The 15,600-nt window shown below is 44.2% G+C and overlaps 1 protein-coding gene across 2 annotated transcripts in view; it reads right to left on the bottom strand.

The window, feature by feature from the left end:
• The window catches only part of rxraa (retinoid X receptor, alpha a), a 125,082-nt gene that overhangs the window by 81,881 nt on the left and 27,601 nt on the right, over positions 1-15,600 (bottom strand). For both annotated transcript variants that reach the window (XM_049603511.1, XM_049603512.1), the window contains exon 2: positions 12,425-12,538. In XM_049603511.1, the coding sequence (XP_049459468.1) occupies positions 12,425-12,538 (114 nt within the window). The remainder of the gene's footprint in view (positions 1-12,424; positions 12,539-15,600) is intronic.

Below are 15,600 nucleotides of genomic sequence, written 5' to 3' on the forward strand. Positions count from 1 at the left end.
CTGCAGCGCTGCTGTGTTCGGGCATTAATTTTTGCACTCCCACATACTAAATGTGTTGGGTTCACAAACAGCGATTATGCAGACAAGTAGTGAGAGGCAAATCAACAAATGCTTAATTATCACGTAACACCCAGGTATCATCAGTGATAACAGACTTGTTTGTTTTTCCACAAGCTGTAAATGCTCTTTTAACCTCTGTGACCTTTGGCAGACAGATGGAGGGCAGAAAAACATGGCAATCTCTTGTTGTATTAAGCATAATGATGACAACAGGCGCCATCCTCTACGTATGCCTCAGTTCACATGTTAATCACGTTCCTCTAAGTGCTGTGTGTGCATCTGCACACATATCAACAACAGATATGACACTGTGCAGAGCCCCTCTGTGTCACTCTCTGTTGATACATGTGTATTTGACACTCGATAGTGTCTGTCTGCCTGTCTCGTTTCGATTCCCGCACCCTGCCGCTGGGCAAAGTCTGAATAATGGAGCCGGCGGCGCAATGGTGTCGGGTGAGACGCCGCCACTGCTGCCACCGCCGCCACCACAAAACTGGCCCGGCTGTTGTGTAATCATCAGGCTCATACACACGTGCCCTGCCTGTGTATCACAATACATGGAACAGATGGCAGGGAGGGTGTTTAATAAACATAAATACATGCTCATAATCAGCTTGGGTTACAGCCAGCTGCTGCTGCTCCTTTGCCTTTGACATAGACGTTCTATAAAATCACACCCTGATGAAGTCTTTACATAGGAGGGTGGAAAACAAATCACAGAGCAGAAACCAAGCCCAAGTCATTTTCGGGGGGTCGGGAGGGGGGTTAATGCTTAATCATAACCACTATCATGAAGGGCAGAGATGAAAAGTGGAGTCCCGTGCCCCAGAAAAGTAAATTAATTGGTAAAAAATATATAAATGCGTATCCTTGCAGGACTCTGATGAAGAGATCACAGCCTACACAGATGCATGCATGCAGATTTTAGCAAACACACACACACACACACACACACACACTTACACACTTAACCATACAAAGATTGCTCCTGCAAAAAGCAAAAGACATTAGGCCCCATGATGGTTTGTGGCATTAAGCCCTGGTCCTGATGCCATTGTCTCCCTGGGATATGAGATCTTAACTTGAAGAGCGTTAACAGATAGGAACTAAATGTTCCAGGGCCTCCAGACGGTTTCATAATATTTAGTGCAAAACTGTCACGTAACTGATTAACTCCTTCCTGGGCGAGCCTCCTGCTGCCTCGCAGGGAAGCCAGCAAGGCAGGTGAGTGTGAGCGACATACATAAATGACAGAGAAACATGTCTGGGACAATTTCACAGAGGTCAAGGTGATGTCTTCAAATAGCTTGTTGTTTGCATTTTGGCTCAATGAGTGACTTCTTTCAACTTATCAATCAATAATCACAGTTAGTGGTTTTCTGCTCAGTTCAGCAATACTCTAAATGAAACACCTGTCAGCACTGTGTCCTGCTCTGTTTGGCTTCACATGTTTAAAGTACTTGTTGACATCACGCTGCCCCTCTGGTCACCTCAAAGGTTTGTGAAGCAAGAAATCTTACCAGTATGATTCATAAAGGTCTGGTGAACTGAACCACACTGGCCCAAACTGCCTGATAAATAACAACCAGAGATACTGTGTCAATGCTGACCCATTAAGTTTCGACTTTGACTTTGAGCCCTCCCCCCCTCTGCAATCTCGTAGTGTCCACACCACCCTCTCTGGATATAACTCACTCTTTCCCCATCCTCATTTCAAAGTCGAGCCACCACTGCTGCACAAACACGATAGTCAATTAGCTCAATGTCAGTGACTGTAATGGACTTGTGGACATGATGCCCCTGTGGCGTTTGGTGCGCTCTTTCACAGAGGCTCTACTCCATCACACAGGCCCATTGACTAAGCCGTCTGCATGGGCAGACAACTAAAGGTCAACTTTCTGCAACAGTTCCCCCCGCCAACGCCCCAGGCCTCCCTGCGCCGGGAGCCAGTGGAGAGTGGCTGGGTTAAAGGATGATTCCAGTCCATTTATGTTGGTAATTAGGCCTGTATCCGACTCAGAATTATGTCAATCGAATTGAATATTTGATTATCTGTTCCCTTTTTTCTTATATAGGGTTTGAGCAGGGTTTGGCAGAACTTCCAGCGTGACAGTAACATTCACTTAATATAGTACACAAACCAAGTCAGCCCTCTAAGCTAATACGTGTTGCTTACAATATAGCACTTTTAGGAGCATGACCTAGATGTCTGACAACCTTCACCAACATGTCAGAGCTTATTGATACTACTGTCTTTGATAATGTCGCCCCAGGGCTCGTTGAATACCAGGTTTCAGTACCCATCCCAACTGATGACAGATTAGAAATGAGCAACATTTTTTGCAGACACTAGATATCAAACAAGAACCACAGACTGTATTGTATTTCAGTGCTATGAGCTGTAAATTCACCACTTCGAAGCAGAGGGTAGAAGATAGTGTTATCTCAGAGCCTGACTGGGCAAAGTCTCTCTTCCTCTGAGCAGCTGCCTCTGTCTCACTCAGACTCACCCTAGGTCTGGATCCACATCTGCCTGTACCAGAGAGCAGCATGAAAGCGAGGAGCGCTTGTTCTACAGCTAAATGTGGGGACCAAAACGTCCCTAGAAGCCAAAATACCACTCGACTTGAAGAATCCCAGCTTAAGATTTGTGATCTCTATGCTATCATAACTGCAAAAAATGGTGATGACAAGATCTAAGTTGTAGTAAAACGACTACAATTATACATTTCTCATTTTTCCCCTACCTAAAACAAACACTACGCTCCTGACATAGACGATGAGACTTCCTGCTTCTCAACTGTCGTCTTGTTTGTTTGGTAAAACAGGCTCTAAAGCTTTAAAGTGTCACCACAGCAGCCGCAGCCAGTTCCTCCAGGGCTGCCAGCTTCTCAAACCAACACCGAGTCCTGACAAGATATTTCCATTAGCTGCTGAATTACCATCACTCACCCCCCCTTCTCTTTCTCCGTGCACCTCAAGAAGCAGCTCTCTGAGGAGAAAGCACGTGGGAGTTGCAAACACTTCTCCCCCACTTCCAACTCTCACATCCCAGCATGTACTGGCCTGCATTAGCACACTCGGGTGGGCCTGTTGCTGTGCAGCAGAGACATGTGACATTGAGAGGTCAGGACTCTGCCACCCTGCACCCTGCCTCCCCCCCCCCAACCATACTCATGTCTACATTTTCCTCTTTGACCCTTCCTCCTCAACCCCTACGCCCCTCAATTCCTTGTCTGCCCTTTGCGGAAGCACACGGGGCGGAGCCTGTTACAAGCTGGGGTGGCAGGTGCTACGTTTCTGACCTTCCACTTCATGAGATCGGCTTTGGTGACATTCGGATGAGGGCTCTGGTGCGCTACCTCTCCCTCCCCTTCATCGCCAAGCCAGCTATAATGCCAAGCGTGTCGAATCACTTTAGTATCAAAATTCCAACATCCCAACCCCCCTCCCCTCTCCTCTGCTAAGTCCTCACCCCATCTCTGTCTGTCTGTCTGTCTGTCTGTCTGTCTGTCTGTCTGTCTGTCCAACATCCCTGACTGTGCGGCTCTCTCTTTCCCTCTCCTGCTTCTCCTCCTCCTGGGGCAGACGGGACGCGCACAGTCTGATGATCTGTAGCTGCCATTGCCCTTCAAATTCCCATCGACGAGGACAGAGGCAACTGACCATAGTGAGAAGAGGAACAGCCAGAACTGCCGCTGACAGCATCAAGCTCCCAGGCCACTCTGAAAGGACACCTGAGCTCCCTTACCACCCACTTAACACACAGGCCAATGAACAAACAAGAAGAGGACTAAGGTGGACATTAAAAACTGTGCTGACACTGTAGTTTAGAGGGGGACAACATAATAAAGCAAATAAGGATGCCATGTGATTAAACATTGTGACCCAATATCCAAACCGCTGAAGTGACACTACAAGCTACCAAGGCCAAGAAAAATGTTCCGGCATTCTTGTGCTGCTGTTTTTCATAGTTACCAAAGCAGCATCGGATGTTGCAAGCGAAGCATAACGACCAGGAAACGCATGGTTCCGAGAGAAATAAGACACGATAAATAAATCACAGAAATTGGCCTCTTCCTTTGGTCTGGCCTTGTCCAAATATCTGGCCTTGCTGCCGTTAGCCGATCCAGATGTTCAAACTTTTTGGGATCCTCCATCATTTCAGTGAGAAGAGGAAAAACAAAAGAGGCACCGTAACTGATGGCGTTTACCAAAAATCACATCTTACTTTGCACTCTTGCTCTTCATCATCTTCATCTATCACAACACTTATGGGTGTTTTTTTAAATTGAGAGTAAATAATTTTCTCCCTCTTTTATTCCCATGATTTATCACTGCCTGCGGTGTATTTTTCCGCACATGAAGAACACATTCCCCCACTGTTTGTTTGCACAGTGAAGTTCAGTGTGTCATGAGCCAACCTAGCTATTATTTAGCAAATGTGACACATGTGCAGTTTTTTTCACATCCCAATCCTCTGATGTTTATCTGCGGTTAGAGGAGGCCAGTGATCGTCAACACTTAGTCAGCCTCACTGATATAAACACGGCACTTGAGATCAAGCTTAAGCAGACAGGAAAGCTGGCGCGAGCCCGTCGCCGAGATAGAACCGGGACCGCAGTATCTGGGTTAAGACGTACACATTCATTTATATTCATGGCTTTTCGTTAATTTGCCCATATATTTCAGCGGCATACCCGATGTGCTTCGCTGTGATTAACATACTGTTCTGTGTTAGGCAACATGGGGCCTGAAGAATGAGAACTTGCTTATTCATGTTTAATTGATGTTAATAAAAAATGCAGGATCTTTTTTTTTTTTTCTTCTTTCCAGATGCAAAGACTCAAACACACTGTACTGTAAACCTCACTCAAGGGGTCAGGATCAACTCCGGGGAGAGCTGTAATCTGTGGCAGAGAGAAATTTCACCTCATCTGCGTAAACTGCCTGTGAGAGAATACATTATCGACGAGCTAAATATAACTAAGGACGGGACAGAGAGTGAGTTTAAAACAAAAGCGACTGTTTTCCGCTTGAAATAAGACAAAGAGCTCTCTCTGATTTTAAGAGGCGAAGGAACAATGGGTAAATTTGTATTCAGCTCACAAATTCATTAGGCATTAAATTATGCTGTACTCCTGATAATTTAAATCTAAATGTTGTTTCCTTTGCGCTACCATGATTCAAATTTAACCTCGTAATGATAGCCTTTGAGAATTTGAGCTCACTTAAAAATTCAAGTTCAACTCTCAACCCTCAACTCTACCACCCCGGATTACACCAGGGAGATGACAGTGACAGAGATACGACCACTTCCTGCCTGTCCCTGGTGCCCCTGGCTGCCTGCTCACCTCGCTCTCCGCTGAGTTTGAGCTGTAACAATGAGATAGCATTTCACTCTGATGGTGCTGCTGGGGGATTATAGGCTCAGAGAGTTATCAAAGGCTTAGTCGCTCTGATTTCTAGTGACCTGCCGTGGATGGCTGCCGTCACTCTGTGCCAGCACGGAGACCTCCATCTCTGCAGATGCATCCTCGTCGCTGCTGCTGCTGCTGCTGCTGCTGCTGCGGTGGCAGCTGGCCACCAGGGGCTGTGTCGCTTGGGGGAATCCCATTGGCAGATATGATGGATGGTATTATGGGTATTCAGTGAATCCCCATTAGATAAAAGGACTTGTTGTTCAGAGAACAGTGCCAATAGACACAAAAAAGAATGTGAAGATACAGTAAAACTCCTATTATTAGACAAATCAAGACATACAAACTCAATCTATGAAGTCTGTCAAGTTTACAGTCCACAACTTTACTGCTGTGGTTCAGTTTAACAGTTCATGTGCGATTTAATCACATTATTTCCTTGTGTGTGTGTCATCATGTAATGGTGTTAGGGAGGCTCGTATCTTATTTTATTTAGGCCTATTCATATTATTTTTTATCCCTAACTGCTTATCCTTTCCAGGGTTGCAGGGAGGCTGGAGCCTATCCAAGCCGAAACTGCGCAAGTGGGGAGATACACCCCTGGAGAGGTCAAAAGACTATCACAGGGCTAACACGTAGGGTTCATCCCAATATCCCCCCTGAACTCCTCCATCCCCTGTCCTCAATCACTTGACCCAGAAATCTATCAAGACTCGGCACCTTGTGGGACATCTCAAGGAGCAGGTTATTGACTGGACAGCCGATCAGACTTGATCTAATACAGTATAACGTCACTGGAGTTTCATACTAGTGTGTCACTTCCAAATTTATATCTTATTTGCTTTCTAATTCACCACCATCTAGTTAAAAAATTGGAGCAAGAAAAGGTTCACAAACGACTTTCTTTCTTCATTAGAAAAAAAATGTCTCTCCACGATCTGTTACTTCCCTCATCAACTTCACTATTGATACAGTTAAAGTCAGAGAGAGTCTGTCTGCCTGCAAGAAACACTACATCAGTGATCATCATTTCCATTCAGCCACATGTGAGGCTTATAATCCTGCATGTCAGGTTGATGGGTTACTGAATTTCAAATGTTTAATAAAGCCATCAATGTCAAAGACTCGTAAGCCTATGTGAGGGAAATGTGGATGCGAGCCCAGGTATTGGGATCAACCCATAAAGACAGTCGCCAGTTCACCTAACCTGTATGTGTTTGGACCGAGGAGAAAGCTGAAGACTCCGGAGAAAACTCACACTAACGTGGGGAGAACAACTTCACACAGACGGACCCCAGACACCCGAACCTGGAGCCCTCTTGCTGTGACGCAACAATGCTAACCACTGCACCACCATGCACTTTTAGTTTAACACTGAATTGAATTTTGTTATATTAACACACACAGATATTGTCCTCAATTTTTGAATTTCACAAATCAATCATCCTTCACAACATACCATCATTTGTATTAAATAACATCCATCATCTGACACCAAGCAACAACAGCTGTGAGGTTGTAAATATGCTACAACAAAGTTGTTTTCAATTAGATGACAGATTTCTCAACAATGAGCCCTCTTCTGTTAAATCACATTAGGGAGAGATACTAACCAGGCCAGATTTTATCACGCTATCATTGTTCTCGTGTTTCCATTTCAGGGACCAGGAAAGGCATTCAAATCTCCTCATTTGGCTACATTTCTGTGTCCCATCCCATTTCATTTTTTTGCAATGTACAAACCCTCTTCAAGTGTCAGCGATTTCAAAGAGCAGCATGAAGAGCTTGTATATCTTAGGAATCAAATTTCACTTCTAACAGTATCTGGTTAGTTTAATATAAATTAAAAAAGCCAATTAACCGAAGAGTTTGGCAGTTCTTATCCCAGTTATGACAAACGCCAGTCCTCTGGCCTCCAGTAAACCCCCTCTCCTTTAAACAACTGCAGAGATTGGCTGGTTGCTGCTCAAGATGAGTCTGGAAAGTTGGGAGTTTGTGCGTTAAAAAAACCATGTAGTGTCCTGAATGAATGGGGGCCAGGGCCAATAATCGGCAGCTTGCCGTCCTCCGGCCCCTCTGGCTCCTGACCTAACAGGAAGCAGCCAGCAAGAGTGCTGACTCCGGTCAGCCAATTAGAGCGCTAGGAGCATGGAGCACGCTGAGGCTAACGAGCTCCCTCTCTGTGACCCTCCTCACCTCTGCAGGACCCCGCGATGGGAAATATGAGGAGCCGGGAGCCACTTTAACCCCCTCCTTCAACCTCTCTCTTTAGCCTCCTTCGTCTCCCTACCCCAATTTCTACACTCAAACCCTGCTGTGTGACCACAAGGTCTGCAAACACATGCTGCCTTTCTCCGGAGGCCCACCACATGGCTTTTTACTGCCGCATTGATGCTAAAAAGCGCCACACAGAAAAACAGTGAGCGCGCACACATTCCTTGCACGGAGCTGGAGCTGTGTCACTTGCATTTCCCTGTAGTTTACTCTGGCCCTGGTCGAGGTGGACGGGCTATGGAGCCGCTGTCCAAGTCCTCCGAATAGTAAATGGGTTCCAAATTAATTGGCAGGATTTGTGAGGCAGTGAGATAATTCTGAGGCATGGTAATGAAGTGGGACGGCCGTGAACACTATGTGGCTTGGCTTTGGGCATAATTGCTACTTATTTGTACAAAACACCATCAGTAAAGAGATGATGAATCACAAAAACACCTGGTGGGTTAACCACAGCAGGTAGTGAGAAACAACGGGTGGGACAGTCAGATCATGTCGGTGGGTTTCCGGCACACCGCTCAGCCACATCCAAAGCTAATGAAATAAAAAAGAGGGGGAGCCAGTAATAATCATCTACGTCCAACACCCCCACCCCCTTTTCTCTCCAAGCAGAATTGGTCCTGTCATTTGGACCCTCCAAACACAGACCATATGTGGGTTCAGCCCTGGCAATCAGACTGCATTGTGGAGCAGGCGGCTGAGTTCATCAGGAAAAAATTAGCCCGCCGCTCTGCAGGCCTCGCTCCCATTGGCCAGTCACGCGGCCCGCTCCGTTTGAGGGCACCCCAGACATTCCTGCGGATAATCTTTTCCATTCCTCTGCTCAGCTCGGTGAGGACAGACCAAATCACAGCACAAGGCCTGCATTGTGAGGGCCTTTTCAAAAAGCCCTGTTTTCAATGCCGTCTCTCTTTTATGCTTTCCCTCTCTCTCACCTCATACACCACAATTCCAAAAAAGAAAAAAATGTTTTTCCCATCATGACTCCGTTTTCTCATAAAAAACACTAAATGATTGCCTTTTTGAAATGCTCCTGCGGAAAAGCGAGGTCCCGAACGCTGCGTTTCTCACAGTCCCATTCCAGTAAGTTTGTTTTTGAAAAGCCCAAACAATGTAAAACCACTGAAACCGGAGCCTGGCCACATCAGTGTGCGGCCTGGAGTTCAGCAGATCGCTGCTGAATACGGCTCCCCGGGCGAGGCTAGCAAGCCTTCCCAGAAACCTCCTGCTTGGTCACCGCTACACGCCTCGCACCTCCCACAGCAGCTTGTCATTGTGGCCGTAGCCGGCCGGCTGGAACATCGAGATTGGAGGACAATCACACGATCTGGGGACACTGGTGGATTTATAGTAACACGTTCCATAATTAGACCCATGATTATTACAGGGTCTATAAACTTCAGACTCCAGAGCGGCTGTCCAACCTCTGCAGCTATGACTTAACAGTTACTTCACTTTCTGTACAAGTACACTCTGCTCTTGGCTGCTCAGGGAGCTCTTAACACACCACTGAATTTGTTTAACATCTCCTGTAGCAAAACTACAACAACAGAAGATAGCTTATTGCACCTTTTTCAACACTTTCGCTCCTCCTGTCCTCTCCATTTGCCCCTGGATCTGAGGTAGACAAAATAATCCACTGCGCCTCCTATCCTAGCACGCTCCAGCTCCTAAAATAGCCACAACACAAAGAAGGAAAACCTTCGACATACTTCAGCAAGACTATACTTCTAATCCAGATGCTCCTAATTGTTCAGGAAACACGTACACCCTTACTGCAGGCTGTGACAGTAAAAAATGCTGCAATCAATCAAGATAGCTCTGTAAAATACACAAAGATGGGGGTGAGGTTGGTGGAAAAAATTGTGCACCTCGTCGATCGTGCTGAAACTTGTCCGTGAAATAGTATGCCTGTGAAAGAGAGGGTAGTGGGTTCTTATTTTGACTCCACCAAGCATTAAAAACCCTTACTGTTCCAAAGACAACAATAAGATATACAGAATTACACTGTTTTCTTTTAAGCGTAGAAAACAGTACAACAGAATTGCTTCTTCATAATTGTTAGACATGTACATGTTGTTTCCCTGGAGACGTCTGAACCTGCAGCAGGGACATAATTCCCATGTGCCTCAGTGGTTGGTGTCCTGTTCTGAACTTTCACTTTGCATTTATAGAATGGTTCATGCAATAAAAAGGCAATGTAACCAAAAATACTTACACTGTCTGAATAACATATATTATATACCAGTACTATCCATTTCAATTCACTTTCCCTTTCGATTACCTCTTTCAAAGTATCAAGGCCATGTTTCTGAAATGACTAATACATGCTTCCAGTGACGGATGTGATCAGTGCAATCATGTTGGTAAATTTCATTACATCTTTTTTTAAACCAGGGTTCCCACACCTTCTTGTGCATTAAATTCAATGACGTTTCAAAGACTTTCCAGGCCCACTTCCCTTAAATTCAAGGATCCATAATGGCAACGTTTGAGACCTGGATAAAGATTAGTTATTGTTACAACAGTGACAATTTTTTATATTGAGAACTGGCAGGTTTAACAGAAGTTTATGGACAACAATTAAAAACAGCTGATTTAATTTTAAGTAAAAAAAAAAAAACAAAATAACTGCAATTTCTATTCGTGCACATTAATATAAATTCAAGCACTTTAAAAAGCCTTGATTTTTTTTTTTTTTTTTTTACCTTAAATCCTCCAACTTATGAGGATTTCAATGACCCCTAGAAACCATATTTAATCACATACTGGCAGGTAAAATTTAATGATTTCAATTATGGACCTCAAGGCAGACTTGATAAAGACAAAAAATAAACATGCATGGATTCTGTTTGCTTATCAAATGCAGATACTCTGCTTATAACCAGATTCTGAACAGGGTTATGAGACAGAGTATTGAATTTTTTTGGTTGTATTTGCACCTCTTTGCTAAAATTTTCCATGTCTTCTCTTCAATATTTGAAGTGTTTTCCCTAATTTGCCCTGGTTTAGAAAACAGATTACGAAATTTCGTGAGCACTGGAGGGCTGACTGAACAGAACACTTAATAATATTTACTTGTACCTTTTCAAATCCAACGAACCGCTTCAACGAGCAATTACACTGATGCAGCTAAGAGCACTTCAAGTAGGGTAGAAATGAATTTAATAAAGCAGACCAGAAAGGAGTGATTAGTTTGTAGTGCTGTGCAAAATGGAACAAAGAGACAAAACTCCAAGCTAATTCAGAACAAGACAAAGAGGAAAAGCACTCGGTTTTTATTAGGAAATGCTTGTGTTCTCCAAAAATAAATGAAGAAAAGGACTTCTATATTTATGTGCACTAATGCTCTGCTCAAAGACATCTTTTCAGAACTAACACAAAACATTAAAAATAAGCCTGAATGAACGCCTACATCCTTCATGTACTGAGAGGTTCTGGTTCAAGGATAAATATATACACAAAAGCATCAAACTTTAAAATAAAACGACTGCTCTCGTTGAGCTGTTTACATGTTTATGTGACTTTGTCTTGCCATACGAGTCATGCTCTCCTCACATGACAGGCAGCTCAGCTGGTCACAGCACTGACACGGCAGAGGGAGCGAGCCTCAGGGATAGAGTGATAAATGTATTAGCAGCAGCCACATGTTCTGCACAGCTTCGTCCCCTATTCATTACGCACATACAGTACCAGACAGTTTCGTTCAGAATGTCCACTGATGTCAGACCCTGCTGGGGGGCGGGAGATCCGAGGTGTTTTGGAGGAAGGGGCTGGTCTCACACTGTCACTGTTGACATGTCCGTAACATGCAAAGATACCATTAAGCATGAAAAACAGACTGAACACTGCTTCCAAAAAGGCCCCCAGCCACACCTCTGCTGGAGGCACTGGCATTTACATGTGTGTTTGTCAGAGAGCAAAAATTTCCACTGTATGGCAAAACCAGTTCAAACTAATGCAATGAAAATATATGTGTTTAGAAAGGGTTTGTCTGTTTGTTTTCCTAAAATATCATTGTTTACTTTGACACGACAACTATTTCAACTATCTCTCGAAACTAATAAACTAAAACTATGCAACTATATACTGGTCTCTGAAAAATATTTTGATCTGCCTTTGATGTCTTGACACAGATTAAATTAAATAAGATGAGATGCACTTTTAAAAAACAGATCCTCATTTTGCTGTTGCAAATCCGAGTTACCTAACAATACTACCAAAACCATTCCCCACCTGGTGGTTCACCGAGGACAAGTGCATACTCCTAATCTGACACGCCACATTTCCAGTCATTCAAACTGTTTAGAAACGGGCAGGCACTTCAAAAAATACACTTAGCAGGTGATTAGATGAGCCGTCTGTCTTTACCCGTCAATCACAGAAGCCTAAGACAGTCGGGACAGGAAAAGAGCGAAGCATCTTTTCCATTAACGATGGAGCATCTATTGCAGCATCTATTCTAACCTCTTTAGAATCCACCATCTCTCGTCACACACACACCTAAACCACGCCCGCAGCTGCCAGTCGTTCCTCATAGGATGCTGACTGGTCTGACACAAATGCATGACTTGAAGCTAACAAGATCTATTGCAAGTGCAAGGCAAACATTCTCCTACATTTCACTCAAGAAAGGACAAGTACATCAGGTCTGTTTATACAGTCAGTGTTACCTGAGGATAGGCGACGCTGGTGGAGGGGACACATGCCACTGAAACAGGAACAGGCATCGCCCGAGCGACCTCGCTGCATGGGAGGAGCCAACGAGCACTGGGGCTTCAGGAACCCTGAAATGGAAAACATGAGGAAAAATTAGACACAGAAAGAAATAGATTGGAAATATGGCGTCCGGTGGACAATGAACGGGACTCTTGTGAGCATACATCACTGGTGAAACAAAGGCCTGCAAATGCCAAAAATGGGATTATGCCTTTAGGGAATCCTTGTTTGATGCTCTTTGGGTGAGGAGAGAGTTAAAAATGTATTCCTGCCAACATCGTGCCACCATCAGACCCTGCCAACCTCTCACATTTACAGTTCTGTGGCCGGCTGGCCCTCACTCTAACCTCCTCACCAGCTCACTGCTCATGTCAGCCCTGTGGCTGTACCCAGGGCGAGGGCTTCAGAGGGCGGACAGAGCCTGCAGAATACTGGGCAAAGCTGGCCCGGAGGAAGGCAAAAAGCGGCCTGGGCAGGGGACTGAGGTTACCAGCTCTGTGTGGGCAAACGGCCAGATCGGGCCGAGGTGCCTCGAGGGGCTGGACGGGGCCGTCTTACTGTCTGTCTCTGGGGGTCACAGGGGTCATTTTCAATAGGGAAGTCATTATCCGGCACAATGAAGCAACTGAGTAGGCTGTACCCCCTCCAGACCAGCATTCACTCGTCACTGATATTATCCAGCAAAGAGGAAGAGCAACAAATAAACCTACAGCAGAAATGTTTTGCTGAAATATTTCTTGAATAACAGTACTCTAATATTCAACATTGGAGCAGGATGTATAAAATACGTAAAGGTGGAACCAAATGCACCATAAATCAAACCATGAATTGCAAATATGTTCCAAACTCTAATCCTGTAGCACTAACCCTAACACGAACAACCTTCCTGAATATCCCTTGAATACTGTTGGCTTAAAGTGGCATATGGGTGGCCTTTCATTTCATGACTGATACTCTGCCTCTCGCCAGAGTAGAAACTTCTGTGTGAACCTCACTTTCCTCAGTCAGAGGAGGATTCTCTCCGTCTTTATCGACTGGGTAGCTCATGCGGATCTCATTGGCATCAGCACATCTCTGCAAATCCAAACTTTATTCATTCCTCATGAGGACCTTTAGATTTCCAGCAAACATCAAGAGCAGCAGGCGGAGGACCCCCGCCCCCCCCACACACATCTCTGCGTTCTGAGCTCAATAAAGCGCCTTTATTTCCACCATGAAAAACATGTCACTCCGGATGAGCTCAGAGAATGACATTTAAAACAGGCAAAGGGATATTGAATTAGTTCCCCATGATAAGCTGTCTGGGATGCTGATACGTTCTGCTTATAAGGGTGTGCAAATGTGAGTGTGTGCCATGTGCGTGTGCAGATACGTGGACGTGTGAGGAAGGAGTGGGGGGGGGTGGGCGGCAAATACATGTCCGATGCATCCTTCAAAGCTTTGATTAGCATTATGGATGAAGCAGGGACTGACAGGGCAAAGCAAGTCTGGACCAGCAGGAGCAAACGCAGGCAGACTGAGATCATCCTGAACATTGTGAATTAAATAAAACAGATGCGCAGGGCATTTTGACTGTCTCATTAAACTAGAAGTAAACATATTTCTCCTTGTACGCCATATCTCATTGTTTGCTGAACAATAATGCGATTGTTGTTATCAGACGTTGGGAAAAGTCAACAGAAAACAATAGCGGCGACTCTAAAACTCTCTTTTTATGGGTATCATTAAGTGTAAAGACGTTGGAAGGGCATTAGCTAAGCGTAATGACAATTTATGTTTCTATGCTTGATTCTACATAATGACAGCTTAAGAGATGACTGGCTTTGAGTCAAGACTGTGTGTGTGATTAAGTTCTGAAAAACTTTGTTGTCAATTTTAAGGGATTAGTTCAAAAACACTAATAAACATGTTTTTCCTCTTAGCTTGGGTGCAATTTGTCAGTTGAGATCATTTCAGTCATCGACTCCAATACAAGAGCTCAATGGCGATGATGGAGATGGTGATGATGATGCTTAACAGTGTCGTACATGCAAATAGCTAGTATTAACGTAATAAATGATATCCAGATCCAGAATGTCGTGAACACATTTCAAATGATGCTTCAAAAGGTACAAAAAACAATACCAATTCATATAACTGACATTTATGTCTACACAAAGACTATAAATGACAGATAGACCATTTGCAATTGTCAACTATTGAAGAAATACTAATTAAATAGTCCATCTTGCCTAATTTCCCAAACGTTAAAAGACAAATAAAATCAAAATCAATCAACTATTCCATCAGTACACCAGAATATTTAAAGATGCTTTGCTATCCTCAAGAACTTACACTAAAAAGTACTGCTCCTGCTCGAGTATCTCATTGCAGAAGGAGTTCTTTCAGTACTCCTGTATGAGGTCCATGAACTCTGGTTTCTTCTTGTTAGAATCTTGTAAAACTCCGCTTCAAAGTCCTGCTCAATCTATTACAATCAGCGGCATTTCCCCCCACCTTTACCAAGCGAATCAATTCTCCAGTAACACAGCACATTCCTGGTTGTACAAAGGGGTTAAAGGGCAAACAATGACACATGGTATAAAGCTCTGAGCAATGTCACTGAAGATTAAGGCATTAACATATGAGCCCAGGCTCCCAGTCAAGCTGGACTTTTCCAAAATCAGGAGTAAACTGAGCAGACAGCAGCTCCCCCCCCAGAAAAGAGCGCAACACTGCGAGCCATCCACTGGAGTTATGTTCCCACGGGATGCAGCGATACTCAAATATGGTGTTCAAACACTCGGAATTTCACCTGAAGAAAAAGACACTTTATCCTTTTTTTATTTTCAAAGTAAATACATAGATTGGTAATTTACATTTTGTCATTTTCAGAGAAATCAAGCTATGAAAAATGAATCAAACATTCAGCCACTTGACAGTTGTACAAATATTTGAGAAGCTATGGATTTCAGAGGCATGTACGTGTCTTTTTCCTATTGGCAGCATAAATCATTTTCAGTGAAGGGCTTTACTTTTCAGGCCTTGAACTAAATGATGAAAGTGTGGCAGCAGCAGCTCAGACATGTACGTGCAGGTTCAGGATCCGCTGTCATGAGTGGTAAGGTTGGTACATGTCTTGTCATTAAAT

This window comes from Epinephelus fuscoguttatus, linkage group LG18 (genome assembly GCF_011397635.1).
Source record: "Epinephelus fuscoguttatus linkage group LG18, E.fuscoguttatus.final_Chr_v1".
Lineage (NCBI taxonomy): Eukaryota > Metazoa > Chordata > Actinopteri > Perciformes > Serranidae > Epinephelus > Epinephelus fuscoguttatus.